The sequence below is a fragment of the Asterias rubens genome, chromosome 17 (assembly GCF_902459465.1).
Source record: "Asterias rubens chromosome 17, eAstRub1.3, whole genome shotgun sequence".
In the NCBI taxonomy this organism is placed as follows: Eukaryota; Metazoa; Echinodermata; class Asteroidea; order Forcipulatida; family Asteriidae; genus Asterias; species Asterias rubens.
Genome location: NC_047078.1, coordinates 1284691 through 1306143, shown reverse-complemented (window position 1 = coordinate 1306143; position 21453 = coordinate 1284691). Strand labels below are relative to the sequence as shown.

Sequence of the window (21453 nt, the reverse complement as noted above, 5' to 3'; positions counted from 1 at the left end):
ATAGAATGTGCTCTCTTTGCGCCATTATCATTATTGTTATCGTTTTGCGTTATCGCTGCAGTGTGACTTGGCCTTTAGCCCTTATTTTCGAGGGCAAACAAATCAGACTAATGTAGCAAGAACATCATGCCCATCTATGTCACGACCTACAGTACTCAGTGATACATAAGCTTGCATTTGTCCCTCCGAAACCGAATGAGTTGGACAAGGCTATTCGCCTCTGGCTATTTGGTACACTCCATGGCTGGGCACGGTGAGGTACGTAGTTCAGGTCAAAATCTACTGTAGTGGATTGAAGATTTATCGTCGGTGGTAAGGTTTTCTGTGGAAAGGAAATAATACTTGGTTTATAAAGTGAATAATTTGTGAAAAATTTAAGGTGCTTAAAAACAATTTTTTCCCTGTTTACCTGCCATACTTAAAGAAAAATTAAAGAACTGTTTTTTTTGCTAACAAAACAGTTGCTGGCAGTGTAAGCACTTTATGTAATCCACCATATACATCCACTGACAAACCTGTAGAAGTTTGAGATTGATCGCACATCAATTCTGTAACAGTCCTTTAAACTATTCCTGAAACATTAAGAACCCTAAGCTGCTTAAGCTAGCCCTAAAGGGTAAATCTCAGTCCTCTTAGGATCTCATTTGTACGCCTGGTTTTAGAGAAGCAATTATGGTTAAGTGCCTTGCTCACGGGCATAAGTGTTTGACTGTGAATTGAACCACGAATGCAGACCGTTCGGCCTTGACACAGTTCATCATCTCAGGTTTGTGATTTAAGCATTTTTTACACAAAGGTTTGTGTCACCTGAGGTTGGATTTGAACTTGTAACTGTATGCATTTGACACTATTACACGTGTAAGAATCAAACAGGGCGCAATTTCATGGCTCTGCACTTGTGTTCACGATTCCCCGCTTACGTGCAAGCGCCGAATTTCTGCGCTAGCCTTGTAAGCAAAGAATGCACTAGTAACGTGAAGAACGCACACGCAGAAGCCGAAATTTGCTGCTAACCCATGCAATACGCTTGCCTTAAGCACAGAAATCCCTGCTTCCGTAAGCATCGATTCTATGCTTACGGTAAGCAGAGTCATGAAATTGGGCCCTGGCCCCCTTGTCTCTGGCTGGGCTACTGGGCATAGCCAGTGAGACATTAGGGCCCAATTTCATGGCTCTGCTTCATGCCAAAGTCCACGCTTGTGATAAACATGCTTCGCTTACAGGGCAAGTGCTGAATTTATGTGCTAGCTGTGTAAGGGAAGAATGCCTAGTTACATGGAGTATGCATGCGCACCAGCACAAATTTCCTGCTAGTTTACTGTAGAACTTATTTGGTTTAAGACTTTTCCTAGTCATTAAGTCCACATCTTGCGGTAATGTTCTAAGTTCTACTTACTGTTCTACAAGCCATGACGGTGAAGACGGCTTCCAGAGACCCAGCAGCTCCTAAGAGGTGACCCGTAGCACCCTTAGTGGAGGAGACAGAGGGATGGTTCTTGTGATTGGGAAAGAGTCTCCTAATAGCTTGATTCTCAACCGCATCACCTGAAGGCAAAAGATGACGATGTAGATTTATAGGAAATTTTCAAAATCATAACTTTGAGCGTATTTCTAACCGTCTGACCGATTGGCACCATCCACTGTGGTTCTGAATTGAATGATAGATAAGCTATGCCAGCCTGCAACTTGTCATGTGGTGAATGCATCTACACAGTACATAGTTAACCCTCCTACTGTCTGACCATTCATTATCATCCACTTTGGTTTTGATGATAGATAAACTATACCAGCCTGCAATCATGTTTAAAGGGAAGGTACAAGTTTGGTAATTGTCAAAGACCAGTCTTCTAACTTGGTGTACACGTATCCCAACATAAGCTCAAAATAACAAGCCTTTGAAAATTTGAGCTAAGTTGGCCATCAAAGTTGCGAGAAAATGATGAGAGAAACGACACCCTTGTTGGACGAATTTTGTATGCTTTCAGATAAGAGTAAAAGACTTCTAACTAGAAGTCTTTTATTATTTTCGTGAGAAATTACCTCTTTATCAAAATCTATGGTACTTCACAGGGAGCCGTTTCTCACAATGTTTTATACTATCAACAGCTCTCCAATGAAGGTGAGGGCTGCCACTTGAAGGTGAGGGGGCTGCACTTGACTGTATTTGAGCTATCGATCCAAATCAAATGCCACCAGGGGCACGCTGCCACCTACTCCTGGGGCTGAAACAGGGTACCCTATTGACAGGCATTTATAATTAGAATTGAAAAACGGGGTATACCACTAGGAGTCTGGCTGGTAGAGCAGAGTGCACTTCATTCCCAACTTTTTACAAAGCAATTATGGTTAAATGCCTTGCTCAAGGGCACAAGTGTCTTGACCAGGATTCAAACCAACACTTTGCTGCAGACAACACCAGAACTTGGGTCCAGTGAACTAGACCGCTACGCCTCGACACACGCAGTCAACAAAATGGTAATGTTACACTGCTCTAAATTTACTTTGACATGGTTGTAATGAGAGAGTAATAAATCTTCTTCATGGGCTTACCGAGAGGTGTTGAGGTAGCGTGAGCGTTGATATACGTCACATCCTCCATTGCTATCCCAGCATCCTTTGCAGATGCCCTCATGCAGAGCTCCGCACCTTCACCGTCCCCAGTCGGGGCAGTCATGTGATTAGCGTCACCTGATGACGTCATGGAAAATAAAGCACAATATTAGAGGCAGGGCATGCAACTGAAACTTCACCAAAAAGAGAAAAATACAAAATTCCAATGGCACAAATGAGAATATAAAAAAGAGGAGGAATTCAGCTGACTCGTGGAAAAGTTGCATGCATGTAGAAGTATGTTTTTACCATTGGTTTTTGAAAGTGTGTATTTGTACCAATCGTCTAGGTTCAATAAATACACCATCCAACCAACCCTTGAAAAGGTCATAAAATTGAGTGATATCACTTTAATCTTCCTAATCACTACATTGCTGACACGGCAGGACATTGTGGTACTAGGTAACCACAGATAGAATGTACATCTACATCTGTTCAGCTACTTGTCAAAGCCTAATCAGCTAGACAAGGGTGCAGCTGCCGACGGTGGAAGGTTTGTGTGCTCAGTGGGTAGGGAGAAACTGTGGATAAGGCGCCTCCAGACCATTCAACCCCATGGTCTGAACAACCAAGAAGAAAATAAATAACTTTTTCCTTGTCTCTGCCTTCTACTTTTTTCACAGTTATCCCATATTTTTAGCTCATTCACTAATTAATTACTGCTATTGACTAGGTTAAATGTAAATTTCACGCTGCTTTATGCTCAACTGAACATAACGCGATATAATAAAGAACTGCTCAAAGTGAAACTGACTGACGGTTTCTAATGAAGATGCAACTTTGCCTTTTGCCTCTTCAGTAAAAACATGAGGCATGACAGAGAAAACCTGTGATTATCAATAAGCCTATTGGGAGTTCCAGCTGCGCATGTCTGTTACTGCTGACAATGCAATTTGTTGCTCTCTAGTGACCTTTTGACAATACCCGCTGGTATTGTCAAAGGTCACGGGAGATAGACAAATTGCGTTGTCAGCAGTAACAGACATGCGCAGCTGGAACTCCCAATAGGCTTATACAGAAATGAAGTGACTCCATAAAGTCTTATGTATATAACCTACCTGATAGTCCATATCCCAGGACTTCTGCTTGTATGTTGGCGCCACGAGAGACTGCATGTTCATACTCCTGCAATGAAAAAACAAAATGACAGGAATGAATGAGCAGAACAAGATACAAGGAGCCATCTTTGAAACTTTGACTTGTGGTTGGGTTTAGCAGTAGTGGGAACAAAGTTAAGACCTTTTTATAAGGCGACCTTCTCAATTATGGAAATGTTTGCCCTGGATAGGTTTGGTATGAAACATTCACTTTCTTCTGCTAATTGTTTAAGAATATTATTCATTTGGGCTTCAGCTTAGCAGTGGCTTATGGTCTAAAAACTATGGTATACAGAGTTGGGCCGTCTTGGTAAAAGCTGGACATACCTCTAATATTACAATGGCAGCGCCCTCCGACATCACAAAACCATCTCTGTCTTTATCGAAGGGCCTGGAAGACTTTAGGGGTGCCTCGTTGAAGTTCTTACTCAACGCTCTTGCCCTGAGATGAAAGGTCAGAGGAAAATATAAGAGAGGAAATATCAGTTAACAAAAGACGAAGCATTGCAAAAGCGAAAAACATCAAAATTTAACCTTAAAGTGTTTTTCGGTATTGGGCGATTCTAAATTATAATTGAAGTGCCTGCTAGCAAGAATTTGTTACCAATGTCTCTTCTCATGTATGGCATGGGTGGCTAAAGGACAAAGTGCTAAGCCTCATAACACTTTGGCCAAGGGCTTACAGGGCTCAATTTCACGAAGATATAAAATCCACAAATTTTGTCAGTATTACAATAGTGATTTCTTTTGTGACATCACACTTTACTAAGCAACTACGATTGATTTGCAGTTGCGATCAATCATAGCTCTTTGTGAAATCGGCCCCAGGCTGTTTAAAATTGGGCTGTACTAACTTTGCGAATCCAGCCAAGGCTAGAGGGCAGATGCAGGCCTCAGTGCCCCCAGCAATCATAACGTCAGCGTCTCCATATCGGATGAATCTAGAGGCATCTCCGATAGCATGTGCCCCGGTGGTACATGCTGTGGATACTGCATGATTCGGACCCTGGTGGATAAAGTTCAACCAAGATTAGTAGACTATCAAAAAAGGAACCCTTACTAAAGTCAGGCCTGGATTTTCACTTTTGAAAGGGCAAGGCCATCTTCATTTTGCAAAGGGCACTTCCATTAAAGTCAAAGAAAATATTAAAGTCAATGGGAAACTTTGCAGGGGCATCAAGGCCAAGACCAGGGGCAACCTCCGTTGCCTGTGTGTAATTCTAGGCCCGAGTCATAGCTTAGGCCGTGTCCAAATTGGTGACTAACTAACTACAACTATGGCTACAGCTGGATCGGCGCGTCATCATGCGCTAAACCGTAGAACACCCTTAGCAGCAGTTGTAGCTGTAGCTGTAGCCGCCAATTTCAATACGGCCTTTTTGAACAAGTCATCTTGTTATTCTACAATTAGAAAAAACAATACATAACAAAACTATAGTTAGAGGGGGAAGTATACTTCAACACCTTGGAATTGAATGAATTTTTTTACGTTTTATAATTTGTTTAATGAGTTACCCTCACCTTGCACTTGTATCTGATTGCAATGTGACCGGCGGCCATGTTGGTCAAAATACGAGGAACAAAAAATGGGCTGACTTTCCTGTATCCCTGGAGACAAAAAAAACACTTTATAAAATAATAAGAATAAAAGGTTTTCATTCAAATGTATTGTATTGTCAGCACTGGGATTTGAACCCACACTCTCCTGTTCAGAACAACAAAGCTCGAGTCCAGTGTGCTTGATTGCTGGACTACAGCACGCCACTGGTTTTGGTCTTAACAAGAAGGCATTGGTCTAGCCTATTAAGGTCTAAGTTTCAGTCCCGGTCTTGGTCTCAGAGGAGAAGTCTCAGTCTCAGTCTCCACCTTGGGCTTTGTGCTTTTGATGACGTCTGGGCCGAATTTCATAAAGCCAGTAAACACAAAATCTTGCTTACCACAGGAAATGCTGTCAGCAGAAATAGTTAACCAGCCAACATTTCATAGGGTTTAAAACTATAGCCATCCATCCCCCCATTTCTTGCTCAGAAATTTTATGAACAGCTTGATGAAAAATGTTAGGTACAGTGAAACACCACAACATCGCTACTTACCTGATTTTGAAGACTGATGCCCGTGTCTACAATATCTTGAAGGCTAACCATTCCCATGCCAACTGCCACACCCTTAATAGAAAAAGAATATTTTTTCAATTATTTTTATTGAATTCTCCTTGAACAGAACTACAGCTTGTTTACTTGCTGGTAACCTTACTCTGGTAAGCATAATTTTGCTGTGCTTAGCAACTTCTGAGATTTATTATTATTAGGCAGCTCTATTATGCGGTTTTCTTAAAGTCACCTGGAAATATAATTTTTTTTCTTTCAAACATAAGAGTATATGCTTACGAACAATAAAACAATTTGTTTAGTAATTGTTTGTCACGATTTATATGTTTGTATATATTGCAGACTTTGCCTGCAATGCGTATAGTAAACACACATGCAAAGTACATGTACGTCCAAGTCGTGAGTTGGTATATTTCAAGAAGTGTTTTTCTGCATTCAGCAGCAATACACCTGGTCGGCATTGCCGGAAAAAAACAAAACAAGAATTTTGTTGAAACGTACAAACTCACGACTTGGTCCGTACATGTACTTTGCAATTGTGTTTACTCTACGCATTACAGGCAAAGTTTGCCTCAATTGACGTCACGAACAGCGCCCTCTCGGGTCGGGGTCTACTCTTAAATTTATAAATAACATAAGAACTGATTTTTTAAAACCTTAGTTAACTGTTTATTCACATTCCACTCATCAAAACACATATATTAGTGACAAAAGCTTTATTTTGAAAAAAACACCACTTCCAGGTGACTTTAATTAAGTGTTCTCACAGTGGCAACCATGTCTTTCTGAGTTGTTGGAAACCACTCAGCTTGTGTCAGTGCTTCTTGAGTTGCAGCCAACGCAAAAACTGTCGCCTCTGCCATTGTACGTTGCTCCTAAAAATGGGATTGAAGAATAATAGAATATTTGAAATCAAAAGTTGTATCCCCTGGAAGGTAAAAAGTTATTGACCAAAAAGGGGAGACCACCAACATAGGGTTAGATAGCTTAGTCAGAAGGGGCTGCGACAACTTTTACTAGAGTTCAAGAACAGGAAAAATATTACTAGAGCAGGATTTGAACTGATGATCTACTTAAAAAAAATTGCATTAATATTATTGATTTTGAATCTAAAGCTTAGGTAACATTTACTTACCGATGATGATGCAAAATGTGTGATGTTAAACTCCCCATCTTTGTCACCTCTTGGTACATAACCGGCTGAGGGTAAAAAAATAAAAAATAAAAAAATAAAAAAAATAAGCAAGTTTGTTGACAACACTTTCTCAAAGTTGTCTTATAATAATAAATAACACCAAAACTTGTATAGCGCCCTAATCATTTGTATACATGCTCAAGGGCGCTGAACATGGAAAATAGACAAACTAAAACATAAGAAAATACGGAATTATAACAACGTGAGTAAACATTCTTAAAAACATTCAACAACAAACTTAATCAATAGAAATCCTGAAGTATTTAAAAAGCAATTAGAAAAAAAATATCAATAATTAAAATTAAACAAATAGATCTTAATACTCACCAACTTGACAAGGAATCTTGTCATACCCTGGGCCCAAGACGTTTGACAGTCCACATGAGCCATCTAAGAGCTTGGGCCATACGTACTTGATTCCTGAACCTAATGGACAAACTACTCCTGCAGGAAGAAAACACATTGTGTCATAACAATATGGACTTTGGACTTAGATGCTAATAGCAACCCTCCACCCTGCCGACGGTTGAAAAGACTGTTGGGAGGATGGAGGGTATCACAGCTTACTGTATTTGTAATGTAGCCTACTGAAAATAAATTGAAAAAAATACCCTTTTTGTGGCGTTTGCTAAGAATGAAAGTGAAGTGCAAGAACTTCAGAAGCATCATCTTCTATCCTCTACTATTAATGACAATTGTACTGTTTAACTTAATAAATTATACTCCTGTTTGCATGGTTGGCTACCCATGAATCCCAAAGAGGGTGCTATACTATCATCGTAGCCCTCCATCCTTCAGATGAATCCCCCCCCCCCCCCCCTCTATCTGGAGTGGTACCGGTCACCTCGGTCCGAAGCCAACTATTTGTATTGAGGGATAAAAGCTTGCTAGGCTAAGCCTCGAAAAGTCTTATTCTTGATCTCATAAAAACATAATAAATGTATTTGAACTGCCAGGACCATTGGTCCCCCATTTCTACCTCTATTTTTGGAGTTTTACGTCTGGCGAGATTTTGTTTCGTTCATTCATTTAGTTTTTAGGGGCGTTAATAATATAACCAAGAAAATTACATGTTGTTGGAAGTGTAAACAAACCATATTTGGACCTATTTCTATCTCCATGTTCGGACCAAGTTGACTTCGGACAGAGTTGGATTCGGACCCAGTTGACTTTGGACCGATTTGACTCGGTTTAACCGAGTTGACTCATGAGTCATTTGTAAGCATCTGGAAGCCCAAATTAACATCAATATCATAAATCAATCTTGTAATCTTCCTACTTCTACTTCTACTTCGTTACTTGGCATAGTCCTTCAGTCCCAACGTTGTTGTATTTGTAAACTAACCATGCTAAATAATGGCGTTAAGGAGGCCCAAAATATTAGGCTCACAGGGGAGCCTTAATATAGTTTCTAGAAGTGGGGAGCCTTTAGTTTCTAGAAGTACACTGTCTGTAGTCAGTAGTAGCAGACTGAATAGTCCTACGGTAGTTTGTTTTTGGTTTTAATATTTTTTTAAATAAAACTTTTATTTTTGTATCACTCACCAACACCAGTGACGACAACTCTCCTTCGATGCGACTTTCCATGGCTGCAATACTTCCTGCGAAGACCACTACAGTACAGACATGTCAGCAGCTTCCTTTCATTCCGTGCTTCTTGTAATAAAAGTTTGTTTACAAACAACATTGTTTGTCGTTTTTAAAGTTGTAAATGTGCGCGCGTCAACATACAACACTCTCAATATTGGTCCCAACATCAATTTCAAGCGTCGGTCAACATTCGTGTACGACCGTCAAGACATACTAAACTGCGGCATGTACATATGTGAGTAATGCATAGAGTTATATATAAGAACCAATGTTTGAACTCGGTCATTGACGAACGTTTGAGGTTAGGTCCAATTTTGATGTGAATGCACTTCCGGGGTGGGTCAAAGGTTGTTTCGTGGAAAAACAAGATGGCAGCGCCCGTGGGATGGGTTGCCGTGGGATGGTCAGGCCATGGTTTTCGGTGGGTTTTCGATCAACAGGAAAAGTGTTGGAATTGGTAACTAAAACTAACTGTACACAAATTGGACATTATTAAAAACCATTTAACCACACTTTTTATTTGCAAGAAACTTTCACTCATTTCCTCAATGTTTGAAATCCTTGAAAAGTTAAGATATTAATATTAATAATAATAAGTAAGACTAAAACTTTTTAAAAGAGCGTCCGCCATACAATTTGTCGCCCATTTTTTTTTTACATCTCAACCTCAGCTCAGTCAGACAGAGGAGCTCAGCAGACATGACACTAGATACAGTCATGGACTCTCACTCTGGAGAATTTTATGAATCGACCCCAACATCCCAAACATATTTAGTTTCTATGGTTTCCACCCAACAATAATAATAAATTAATATGTCCAATCAATTACACTGAGTGACTGAGCGACAGTTTTGTCTCTCTCAGGTCTATTATTGTTGACACAATATCTCAAAATTTATGGCCTATAAAAATAAAGTACAGAGTCCATGGACTTTTTTGAGGTGATAAAAAAATGGACACAAAAGTAAATAACATATTAACTGTAAAATATTAAAGTTATTTTTTAATTCGTTTTTTTTTTTACATGATCACATGATCCCAGTTTATTGTTATTGGTATAAATTTAAATGAAAGTTTTACTATACAAATTGCTTATAAAAAATACACAATTACAAATCATTTGCTAAACCAACCACATCACATCACATGCCAACCGTACTCCTAGAACAATGATGTTTGTTCCGCTATACAGTTCGTGAAGATGATAGCAGATAGCGGAACAAACCTCATACATGTTGTGCTAGGAGTAGAGAAGAATATGCCAACCTTGTTAACTTGCATGGACTCTTTGGTTTTAGGAAGTTCTAATTTCTACCTCCATGATTGATCCTAGTTTTCCAAGAAGTGAGAAATCCGAACCCTCCATCCTCCCTAAGGTCGCTGTGGCGTAGTACCTTAGAGGAAGCTGTTTTCCTTCCTCCAAGTAGTACTGACTAACCAAGGCTAGACATTTGGCCCAATAGAACCCCATCCAAAAGTTTACTACATGTGTAGTCTCTTGGTGCAATGCGACCTTGTTTTAGTTTTTTTAAACAATTTTCCAAGCATAAATTAATGTAAACAAGGAAGTCTTGCACATTCTAAAAAGAAAACTTCCCTAAAGTCTGGTCAACTCGGAGACAATGAACAAGTTTTAACAAATGAATAAAATATCTTACAACCGGTTCAGACAGGCCCTCCAGACTCCGAACCAAATAGATTAGGAGCGACTCTGGGTCGACCCAATTAAATTTTGGTTTCATCAGGCGGACATAACATGTACATTGACATTAAGTTGGGCTCATGACAAGATCTACATCTGAAACAATGCGCTCCAGAGTCACTCCTACTTGTTTCAGACGTTGATCTTTTCATGTACTTAATTCAGAATTTGGTTCGGTATGACTCCATGGAGCGCCTGTCTAAAACGATATTACTAAATTTTGATTTCAGCTCAACAATAATATTACCTGTTAATAATATAAGTGACTTTATTTTTTAGCGCTAGTACTAGTAGACAAAATACATGTCTCGTTAAATTATACATTTAAAATGCAATGCCCAGATTGAATAGTGGTTGGTGCTGAAATTTGTTTGACAACTATTGTTTGAAAATTTAATTGAAAGTTTACCATGATTCAATGTAGTTGTATACACTAATTTAAAAGCCATTTTAAAAGCCAAGTTCAGGTCATTTAGTTGAATTCAGTCAAAAGAACAGGGTCAATTCCATAAAGCCTGTAAACACAAAAACTTGCTAAGCACCACAAAATATTGCTTAGCAGAAACTGGTTACCTGCCAAAAGTCCATGCAGTTTGCATTGTGTGACTGGTGCCCCACCCACTTTTTGCTTAGCATCAGCAGTATTTTCTGCTTTAAAAAAACATGTAGCTTTATGAATTTGGGCCCAGAAGATTTGCTTAGCATGAAATTTCTTCCTTGATAAAAACAAGATTACCAACCAAATTTTAATTTGTTGCATATTTCTTTTTACTGCCATTCAGCTGTTGTTTGCTTATCCTGAAAATCTTGTGGAAATTTGGTTGGTAATCCTGTTTTTATTAAGGAAGAAATTTCATGCTAAGCAAATTTGTGTGCTTATAGACTTTATGAAATTGGGCCCAGCATGGGCAATATTTTGTCTGTTCAGTTGTTTACCCTTATCAAAGAAATTATTATAAAAACTGTTTTTTTTCATTTGGCCTACTAAACATTATTTAATATTCATAGCATTTCTTGCCTTGGTTTCTAAAAAAAAGACTTTGTGAATTTGATTTTAATCTCAACCAAGCAATTAATTCTAAAAGCTGGGCTCCTTAGTAAACAATTTTGTACGAGTGGTAAAGCTTGCAAAGAATGTGATTTTTGTTTTATCAAAAAGTTTCATTGAGCCAATAACACTGCATAAAGTGCACTTTTACATTTTGGGTAACCTCGGATTTTGATTGTTTCTAAAGACAAAAGCTGCTCTTTAAAGTTGTCTTTCTAACTACTGTGAATCCATCAAAGTCCAAGGGTATTGTACTAGAATGTAATTTATGAGCCAGGCGTGCCAATTTTATTTAACCAAATGATGCAAGTACCGGGCTACATTGTACGATGGCATTTGAGTTTGATGGATTCAAGAAAAACTTATTTACTAAATGTTACATTGGGGCAAGTGGCTGCCATGGAGCAATAAACCTCTACATGTAGTTGATTGCTCCATGGTGGCTTCGAATGCGACTGTGACCTTTAGTCCAACTTCATAAAGCTGTGAAGCAGAAAGTTCTTCTTAGCAAAAAACAAGTGCGGCACCAGTTGCAAAAATTTAAACTTTGTGGAATTTTGGCTGCTACCCAGTCTCTGCTAAGCAAGATTTTTCTGTGCTTACTGCTTAGCACAGTTTTGTGCTTACAGGCTTTATGAAATTGAGCCCCGATATCAAGTGACTATGTGCATTTAAGCACGACGCCATAGCAACAGCCACAACCATACATGAAGCTGCAGTCACAAACTCAGACATACATGTAGCCTAAGCTCCTCTCTTCAAGTGTCTTGATCCAGTAAGGTGCTGTAATGATCCTGCTTGTTCCAGTTGAACATGTGGGGAATCATATGGCTAGACTTTAAACTATTGTCAGTTGGTGGCAGTCTAAAACGTGTTGTCCATGTAGACCAAACAACCAATGATTGAACTTGTAGCAGAGTCTTAAGACCTTTAGATGGTGGCACATCTTACAAAAAGTTTAATTCTTTGGTCTCCTCAACATCCCTACATGCCCTACATGAGTTGAATGGTTGAACTTGTCAATGAGTGTCACCTGGCAAGACTTGACGCAATCTCGTTCAGCTGGTGGCACAAAGTCTAACAAATTTGGTATGCCTTTACGCTGATCCCTAGGTCACTTCAATGGTTCAACATGCAGCGGAAAAATCATCTGGGTAGACTTCACACAGTCTTTCAGCTGATGGTACAAAGTCTGAAATGCATAGTGTATGCCACTTGAACGGCGGTTGAATTGATAGTGAAGAATCATCTGGCTAGACTTATGCAGTCATTCCTCAGCTATTGGCACAGTCTAAAAAGCAGTGATGAGCCTCAAGGTTGGGTGTATGTTATCTTTAAGGTCATCGTCTCAATCTGCGGAAGGGAATTAAAAATAAATAAAAAAATGAACTTTCATGAAATCTTTTAATACAATATCAGTTGTTCTTAGAAGAAGGACAGACTGAATGTGTTCTTCCCAAGCTCGGGGCCCAATTTCAAAGAGCTGCTAAGCACAAAAATTTGCTCAGCATGAAATTTCTTCTTTGATAAAAACAGGATTACCAACCAAATTTCCACATGATTTTCAGGATAAGCAAACAACAGCTGAATACGAGTAACAAGAAATATGCAACAAATGGAATTTTTGTTTGTAATCCCCGTTTTTATCAAGGTAGAAGTTTCATGCTAAGCAATTTTTTTGTGCTAAGCAGCTCAATGTAATTGGGCCCAGATCAGCTCTTCAACTCACATGACACAACATTCACTTTGTTGTTGATGTGGTTTTAAATTAAAAAAATCTTAAAAATCTCGACTTAGTTTTCACAGAGAATAGCCGGAACAAATGAAATTTTAAACCTTTAACTCTTTTGCAAAATTTGCCGATTCTTCTCTTCAAACACGTCAAAGTAGGATTTGAAACCTTGCATGGTGGGAGTTAGTCTTGGTTCCAAGACCATTGGTGTTGCGCGGTCATACACAACCAACGTTCCGATCTATGCACAGCAAACTGTACAGGCTTGTAATGAATGAACAAAGAGGGCGCTGTGACTAGTGTTCTTTTCCCTCAACGACATATCCGGTCTTGGAATCAGAAACACAAAGCCCCATCTTTGTGCATTTATTACAAGCGTGTACAATTTGCTGTGCATATAGATCGGAATGTTGGTTGTGTGTGACCACGCAACACCAATGGTCTTGGAACCAAGACTAGGTGGGAGTTTAATCAGGTGAAGTTTGCGGTAGCACCATGTGTGAATCTCTTTAAAGTAGTGTTGGTTCTGTTAAGAACTGGGCCAAATTTCATAGAGTTGCTGAGCACGAAAATTTGCTTGGTATGAAATTTCTTCCTCTTACCAACCAAATTTCCATTCGTTGCCTATTGCTTGATACTGGTGTTCAGCTGTTGTTTGCTTATCTTGAAAATTATGTGGAAATTCGGTTGGTAATCCTACTTTTATCGAGGCAAAAATTTCATGATAAGCAGATTTTTGTGCTAAGCAGCTTTATGAAACGTGGCCTTGGTGGTTGCTGACAACTCGATGTTTTGATCGGTGTACTTTGATCGTCTTCTGGAGAAAGCTGGACTCTGTTGCAAGAAATGCTTAGGACTAATTTTTTCAAACTTACCAAGTGGTTTGTCTTTAAGTATTTACATCTGTGTCCTTGCAACAACACAACAGAAAGTAGCCTTCAGTCAAGCTGCCCGCTGAACCCCAGATGGTATGCACTCACTGTAATTCCACCGATGCATCGGTGGTCTCCATCCAAACAGCTCTGTTGTAGTCACCACTCTACCAAAGACTTCTCAACTATGAGGGAACAGAAAAGAAGACACAGATCAATTTGTTACCATGAGTTCATAAATTTTGTTTGTGAAAAATTCAATTGCAAGAAGAGCCTACTTCAATTGCTTCAGGAAGGGTTGCAGTTTTGGGTGATTGTTCAGAACAGAACTTTGTAAAAACAACTTGAGAATGAAACAACTTGCTTTTAAGTGCTCAAGTTGTTTCATTCTCAAGTTGTTTTTAACTCTATGGTTTTGAAGGTTGTCCATGGATGTCCAATCCCAAATGTTACAAGTATTTGGCTGCTTGTTTTTACTAAACTGTTTGCCTCTGTCCATAGATACTCCTTAAGAAATTTGTTTGCGGGATTCAAACACTGTTTTTTTTTCCCTTTAAAAGGATAGGCTAAAGTATATTTTCAAGGATAAACTGATGTTTAGATTTTTAAAGTTCTTTCTTCACAAGTAAAAGGTCGGTCACACAAGACCCGCTAATGAGAACGAAAATGAGAACGATAAAAATGCACGCACTCGATTTGTTGAATGAGCGTGGGTGTTCTGCGCGGAGCATTTCAACCAATCGTTCTTGTTTTCGTTCGCATTATCGGGGCCTGTGTGACCGGGCCTTAACTTGTAAAAACTTGATACATTACCAAACCTTTTGTAGTCATCATCCATCAACACTCTTACAATGTCAGCACAGACTTCTTTATCATCTTCAGAAAGAACCGATAATCTGCTTCCTGGAAGAAAAACTTACATCTAGAAAAGTTAGCATTTTGAGATCACATCAATTAGCAAAAGTAAGGTTCACCATATTGATTTGACATGTTTTTTTTTGTACCAGAGTAGATGAACAGATGGAGTCGGGTCTTTCAGAAAAAAATAAATCAAGGCTTGAATGCAAGATTGAATTTAAGATTGATAGAAATGAAGTCTAGAACTTTGCCTTCAACATTGGTTCTATCTGTTACCTCAGAAAGTGCCCAATACTTTACCAATAATGTCGTGTACAGTGGCCAAGAGATGCCATCAGTGCACGATTCCTTGCCACAACATCTACTTTGGAATAGCTGTTAATAGAAAGTGGAAAACACAAACATGGTTAAGCTCGGTTCATACTTCCTGTAAATGCGATTGCGGTACAAGTTTTGACGTCACACATTTGCAAGGAATAATTCGAAAGAGTTAGACTGAGCTCAACTCCTGCGAAACATTCTCAGCAAAAACAGGGCTGTGACGTCAAAATTTGTATTACACTCAAAACTGTAGCTGCGAAGGGATCGAGTATTTCTTGATCAACCTCAAACATATTTTACCTAATACTTAACCTGATACAAAATCCGATTTGGGAAGAACATAGTCTTGGCCCAAGATAGTGCTCGATATTGGACAGTGTACATGTGGGCAGTTGTAAAGCGCTCCCTTTACAGTATGATTTAATTTATTGGCGAGCTTGAAATCTAGACTATACTGGCAAGCTACTAGATTTCAAGCTAGCCAGTAAATGAAATCATACCGTAGAGGGCGCGCTTTAGCGATTTACAACTGCGCGTAGTACACTATCCAATATCGAGCACTATAGTCTTGGGCCAAGACTAGGAAGAACAGGACACTGTGGAAGACAAAACAAAAAGAGAGTGGATTAGACATGTTAGAGGCTACAGGTAAAGGCTGAAAAGAAAGGTTAGGAGGTACATGGAGAATTTATTTTTAAAAACCTGCTGGGAGATAAAGTTTGGTTAGCCCTGTGGAGAAAATGGTTAGCATTCTTACCCATACTTAACCTATGATGTTAAACTTGCCCTTTACTGCGACCCTTGACCTCACTGACCTCCGGCTCACTCATCATCAGAGACATCAGAGGCAGAGACTTCAGCATCTACTCAAAGTCTAGTGACGGCATAGTTCTTAGTTTTTATTCAAGACATCAGATTTTTTTCATTCAAGGCATTTTTTTTTTTTACTGTCATTACAATGTGGCGCTGCAAAGCAAATGAGATTGAGCATCTTGAATCAAGACTAAGCACTACACCAGTCACACCTTATACTTAACCTGTACCAGGACACCTGCTGAAAGAATAGAGAGTTAGTCTTATCTCTAGGCCTTTACTAAATACTCTAGGCCTTTCTGTCTTACCATTCATACTTACCTCACTATAGCCGATTTCACGAAACTTTACGCAATTGCGTTAGTCTACTTGCACAACGTTTATGCCGTAAGTTGCGCCATAGATGTCCTGCAAGTGGACTTACGCAGTTACATAAAGTTTTGTGAAATCGGCTGCTGAAGTCTGCTCTTGGCTTGCTCCTTTCCCTCTTCTCTTATCTTTGTATTTTTTATCTTCTCCTCTCTTGTGTTGAGTTCTTTGTTTTCTTCTTTCTTCACTTTTTTCGTTTTTTTATGCAGCGCTCACAAAATGATCGATTTATATTTTACAAAAAGTATTTGTAATGAGCCCTACAAGAAATAATAATGAAACTCATTTGCATTTCAGGACTACAGCTTTAAACGAAACTTGTATTTCTTACAAGTTTTCCTTTTTTTTTTTTATCTAAGTAAGAAGGGATACAACAATTTCGTTTATTTATCATTTTGACTTAAACTTTGTTGTCATGCTTTATCAAAAATGTCCAACATTCAGAATTGAATGCTGATATTATTAGGATTATTTAAATATTAATTTAGCTAATGTCTAAATTATATATTTAAATTTCCTAAATCAAACGTCAAATCTTCAAATCTTTTTTCTTTAAGTTGAACTTTAATCTGTTTGAGGGTGACATATATTTTTTTATTTACTTTACTAAATTTGAATTTACTAAACTTTATGCTCTTTAAGTTAAACATGTCTGCAATTCAGATTTGATGTATTGCTGTTATTAGGCATAAATATTAATTTAGATGTTCTAAATTATATATTTATTACTCCTAAATTAAACATACCATCAAATGAATGCTGATTGGACTTGATGATTATTTGACTACATGTCAAGCATTAGACTATTTCTTATTGTTGAGGGTCACTTTGTGCTTACAGTTAATAGGTCTGCGCTGCAGCTTAAGTTAAAGACCCCCCCCCACATGCTTATCTTTTTTGAGACGATATTGAAAATTAGTTAGAAAAGCATATTATTTAGGCCTATTTGAATTACAAATCTTTTGTTTATTTAAACGTTATGACAACTTATAGATAAACATGACAACTGATGACTTGAAGTATCAACCCCCGCCAGAAATTTCCAGAAAAGTCTCCTAATTAAAAAGCATCATTGGCTTCGACCAATATGCAAATCAAGAAATACCAAAGACAATGCGACGTCCCCTTGAAAGCTACACAATTATTAAGGACAACATCAACAAGATCGCAGAACATCTTGGAGGGGAAGGGGTGGTACGAGGGGTGGGACTCTGCAAGAGAACGGGTTAGATCTCCTCTTACACTTCGATGTCTTCGTCTTGTCTTGGTCTTGATTAAGGACAACTTGCATTTTCCGACCTCCACTATTATTGCATTTAATTTGTTGTCTTCTTTTTTTAAAAGTTTTTATCAGTAATTGTTTTTATTGTTTTATTTTTCTAAACTTGTTTTTCTTTCAAGTCAAATTCATTTTTAATCATATTTTTTTTTTTTTTTCCAAAACTTTTGAAAAAGTTAGTTTTTGTATGTCTGTATTACAAGTTGCTCAAGTGATTAAAATTGTTTGTGGGGGGGGGGGGGGTTGCAAGGGGTAATGGTCCAACATTATAAAACTGCCTAGTGAAACTACCTAGCTGTTATTTAGCTGTTACGTTGACTGTTTATGGGTTCAACCCAAAATATATTCTGTGCCTCCGATGTAGTTCCGATGATTTGTTCTTCCATTGAGTTTGTATGGGGGGGGGGCCTTTGGGGATGTATGCTACTTTGTAGTGTTGACAAATAGTTTGGTCTGTTGTAGCCTTTCTGAAACTTGTCTTGGATTTGTTCTCTACTGTTCTTCTTAAAATGTTTAGTAGTATGGCAATTAAGGCCATAAAAGCTAATTTTCTATCAAAGAGGAGAATTACACTTGAGCAAACTTGACTAGAGTGGAGGTCGGATTTTGCCAAGTTTTCCTTACCTGAATCCGGCGATGACTCCAGCGAAGACTCAGGCGATGACTCCACTGTTCGTCCACAAACCACATATCCATAGATACTCTACTGCCATCTGGTTTCACATGTCTCTCAGACGGAGAAGCTATCAAGTGAAAGTTAAAAAAACATTAATTAGACCAAACAAATTTAATAATTATTTAATAAAAATCCTCCAGATTCTATTCCTTTCATTCCCTGGAATGAAGTTATTTCCCTCAAAACAAACTATTTCATTCCAGTGACAAAATAATATTTCGACTGAATGAATTTTTTTTTTCCTGACGGAAAAACAAACCATATTTTAAGGAAATACAATTTTGAGCAAAAATTAAAGTTTTATTGGGGGGATAACTTTCCAAGGGAAAAGTATTTAGAGATAATGAAGTAATTTTTGAGGCAACAAAACTCAAAAAGGAAAGAATTTTATTTTCTGCCTTCACTTTTATCATTTTTTTATACAAAAAAGGAACATCTAAATTGAGATTAATTTTTTTCTTTTTTTAAATAACAAGTTAAAAAATAAAAGGTGGTGGCAGGATACGGAAATTTTTTCCCGAACAAAATATAACTTGTGAGAACAAAACACTGTTTTTGAAGAAAGGGTAATGATTTTAATCTCAGTTTGTTCTTACCTGTCGCTTGAAGACTCTGAGCTGATGAGAGACGGCAGTAGAATGAAGTTCCCTCGTCCCGCAGCCCGCTGGATGGACGGCACTGGCTGGGTGGATCTCCGCTTCGTTGTTCCCCCGTCTCGGTCCACCGCGCGCACCGCTGACTTCCCGGTCATTTTCTTCACCGACGCTGTTGAGAAAAAAATAAACCTATAAATGCTACAGTTTTAGGTCTAAACTTAGTCACTTTATTGGACAAAATGGAGTCAGTTAAAAGACAACTACTTTGTGGTGATTTTGTTTAAGGAAGGCTCTCAAAATATGTTTACCTTAGCGGATGTCGGTGCATATGACAAATTTTCGGCTTTGGTCATGAAGTTTTCTTTGTAGTATACTGTATTACGATGGCTCAACGGAGGAACGGCCACTCCCAAATCTCGACACAGACTTAATCAATTTGCTTGTAAAAGTCTCTGTAGTCGAAATAGAGTACTTCAAGGAACCCATAATACTGTGATGAAGGGTTCAACACTGTGAATTATGTTTCAAATAATGTGCTGCAGTTTTGACGGAGTCAAAAGTTTTTATCTGGCCTCACAAAGCACTTCACAGACATGGCTTGTTGGCAAAACGCACGTGGTTCACGTGGCTTGCCTGACAAAAAGCACAGGTTCATTTCTTGCCGAAATTTTGACCGAGTTTTTCTCAAGAATGTCACACTAAATTGTTTTAAAAAGTGAACCAGCATGTGTTGAAATAATTTCTGAATGCACATGGCCAGCTTTGGTAAGAATTTTGATAGTTTTTGCAAGTAAAGTTCATCAGAAAAGGCGAAGTCCAAGTCCCACGATGAGCTGAGATGTCCCCACGGCCGCCATGCTGCTCTCCTCGAAACGCAATGGCCGAGATGTGCAGTAATTTTCCACAACCAGTCTTCTTCGAACAGTGTGAGCGCCAAAACACCTCATTTGCATACTGTACAATGAAGATCTTCAATAGGTTGGCATTCCACATCAACCCAGTCCAAGGAATGTCTAGAACAGGTGTGCGTTAACAATGTCTATACTGAATCTGATTGGCTAACGATAACGCAACGCAGGTTTGGTGGAAATGTATAATAAAAAAACTCACTTTGAGAAAAATAAATGTTTCACGTTGGATATACTGCCTTATTTATTAGGAGGGGGTATGCGATAGTGAATTTGGGATGTTTGCTTGTATGTTTTATGATTAGTTATTGTGATTTGAAATTGAAACAAACAAACAAACAAACGAACCAACAAAACAAGCACATTGCATGGTGTAATAATCAGCATGCAGTAAGGACAAAATCAGCGAGTATTTTTAGCCTTCAAAATAATAATGTGAGATACAGAGTTTTGTGAATTTTGGTCACAAACTTGCTTTCTTTGACATAAAGACTGTTACTCTGCAGCGTTAACCTGCTGGTGCTCAGGGAGAGTGAAAAGAACGAAAAAGAGCGACCCTTTTAGTTATTAATTTACGGGGTATCAATGTTATGGCTTTATCACAAAATCTTGAAAATAGTTTGTCTAAAACCTTTTTACGAAAAGAAAGAAGCGCGGGGGGGGGGGGGAAATTTGGGAGGCAATTCCCTAAAATAAACCGAGTGAACTTCGTTTTTTTTTTAAGGGTTCGGGTTAGGATTTGGGGTTATCGCGTTTGGAATTGGCGTTTAGGATTAGGATGGGGGTAAGCGTTGTTGGGGTTAGCGTTGGATGGGGTAGGGTTGGAATTTGGAGATAGGGTTAGGAATGGGGGTGAGAATTATGATTTGTGGCTAAGGTGAGATTTTGGGTTATAGTGGTTGGGGTTTGTGATTTTGGTCTTAATATGGTTAGAATTTGTGGTAAGGATTAGGAGGTTATGATATGGGGTCAGGGTTAGGATTTTGTGACAGGGTTGGGGTTTGGTTTAGGGATGGGATTTGGGGTAAGAGTAAGGATGTGGGGTTAGGGCTGGTTGTGGTTAGGGTTGGTGTTTAGGGTTAGGGTTGGGAATTGGGATTAGGGTTGGGATTATGGGGTAGGGTTGAGATTTTGAGTTAGGGTTAAATTTTGGGTTAAGGGTATGGATTTGGGGAAATGGTTGGAATTTGGGGTTAGGGTTAGGGTTAGGAAATGGGGTTCGGGTTGGGATTTTGGGTTAGAGGTTGGGATTTTGGGTTAGGTTTAGGGTTAGGATTTGGGCTAGGGTTAGGGTCAGGGTATCGGGTTGGGATTAGGGTAAGGGTAAGGGTAAGGGTTAGGGTTAGGTTAGGGTTAGGGTTAGGGTTAGGGCTAGGGTTAGGGTTAGGGTTAGGGTTAGGGTTAGGGTTAGGGTTAGGGTTGGGGTTAGGAGTAGGATTTGGGGTTTGGGATGGGTTTGGATTAAGATTTGGGTTAGGGTTAGGGTTAGAGTTAGGAATAGGGTTAGGGTTAGGGTTATGGTTATGGTTAGGGTTAGGGTTAGGGTTAGGGTTAGGGTTAGGGTTAGGGTTAGGGTTAGGGTTAGGGTTAGGGTTAGGGTTAGGGTTACGATTAGGATTTGGCGTTTGGGTTAGGGTTAGGATTAGGATTTGTGTTAAGGTTAGGGTTAGGGTTAGGGT

The 21453-nt window shown here is 38.9% G+C and overlaps 2 protein-coding genes and 1 long non-coding RNA gene across 4 annotated transcripts; all 3 read right to left on the bottom strand.

Annotated features, from left to right (window-relative positions):
* Positions 1–25: 25 nt before the first annotated feature.
* Positions 26–8902, bottom strand: LOC117301833 (3-oxoacyl-[acyl-carrier-protein] synthase, mitochondrial-like). The gene is made up of 12 exons (XM_033785829.1): positions 8556–8902; positions 7338–7454; positions 6951–7015; positions 6583–6690; positions 5801–5872; positions 5229–5315; positions 4562–4713; positions 4035–4149; positions 3669–3735; positions 2551–2688; positions 1397–1545; positions 26–322 (listed from the first exon to the last, which is right to left on the bottom strand). The coding sequence occupies exons 1-12, from the start codon at positions 8695–8697 to the stop codon at positions 140–142; spliced, it is 1395 nt and encodes a 464-aa protein (XP_033641720.1). The 5' UTR covers positions 8698–8902; the 3' UTR covers positions 26–139.
* A 2237-nt stretch (positions 8903–11139) lies between these two features.
* Positions 11140–15518, bottom strand: LOC117301296. 2 transcript variants are annotated; one of them, XR_004520281.1, is made up of 3 exons: positions 14768–15518; positions 13958–14139; positions 11140–12703 (listed from the first exon to the last, which is right to left on the bottom strand). It is a non-coding gene; the product is annotated as an uncharacterized LOC117301296 (long non-coding RNA). The 2 variants fall into 2 exon arrangements; XR_004520282.1 differs by having other exon boundaries at positions 14773–15518.
* Positions 15519–17751: 2233 nt separating this feature from the next.
* On the bottom strand, positions 17752–19723 carry LOC117301688. The gene is made up of 3 exons (XM_033785716.1): positions 19694–19723; positions 18867–19005; positions 17752–18337 (listed from the first exon to the last, which is right to left on the bottom strand). The coding sequence occupies exons 1-3, from the start codon at positions 19721–19723 to the stop codon at positions 18162–18164; spliced, it is 345 nt and encodes a 114-aa protein (XP_033641607.1). The 3' UTR covers positions 17752–18161.
* Positions 19724–21453: the final 1730 nt, after the last annotated feature.

What these genes read in the sequence shown, in the direction of transcription:
- LOC117301833 (XM_033785829.1), bottom strand. Translation starts at nt 8,697, where the DNA reads ATGTTGTTTGTAAACAAACTTTTATTACAAGAAGCACGGAATGAAAGG. An exon ending in AGAAAGACATGGTTGCCACT is followed by an intron (nt 5,873 to 6,582) that starts GTGAGAACACTT and finishes TTTTCTATTAAG; the next exon opens with GGTGTGGCAGTTGGCATGGG. An exon ending in GCCTTGGCTGGATTCGCAAA is followed by an intron (nt 4,150 to 4,561) that starts GTTAGTACAGCC and finishes CTTTCATCTCAG; the next exon opens with GGCAAGAGCGTTGAGTAAGA.
- LOC117301688 (XM_033785716.1), bottom strand. Translation starts at nt 19,723, where the DNA reads ATGGCGGCCGTGGGGACATCTCAGCTCATC. An exon ending in TGGGGACATCTCAGCTCATC is followed by an intron (nt 19,006 to 19,693) that starts GTGGGACTTGGA and finishes CCGGGAAGTCAG; the next exon opens with CGGTGCGCGCGGTGGACCGA. An exon ending in TCAGAGTCTTCAAGCGACAG is followed by an intron (nt 18,338 to 18,866) that starts GTAAGAACAAAC and finishes TTCACTTGATAG; the next exon opens with CTTCTCCGTCTGAGAGACAT.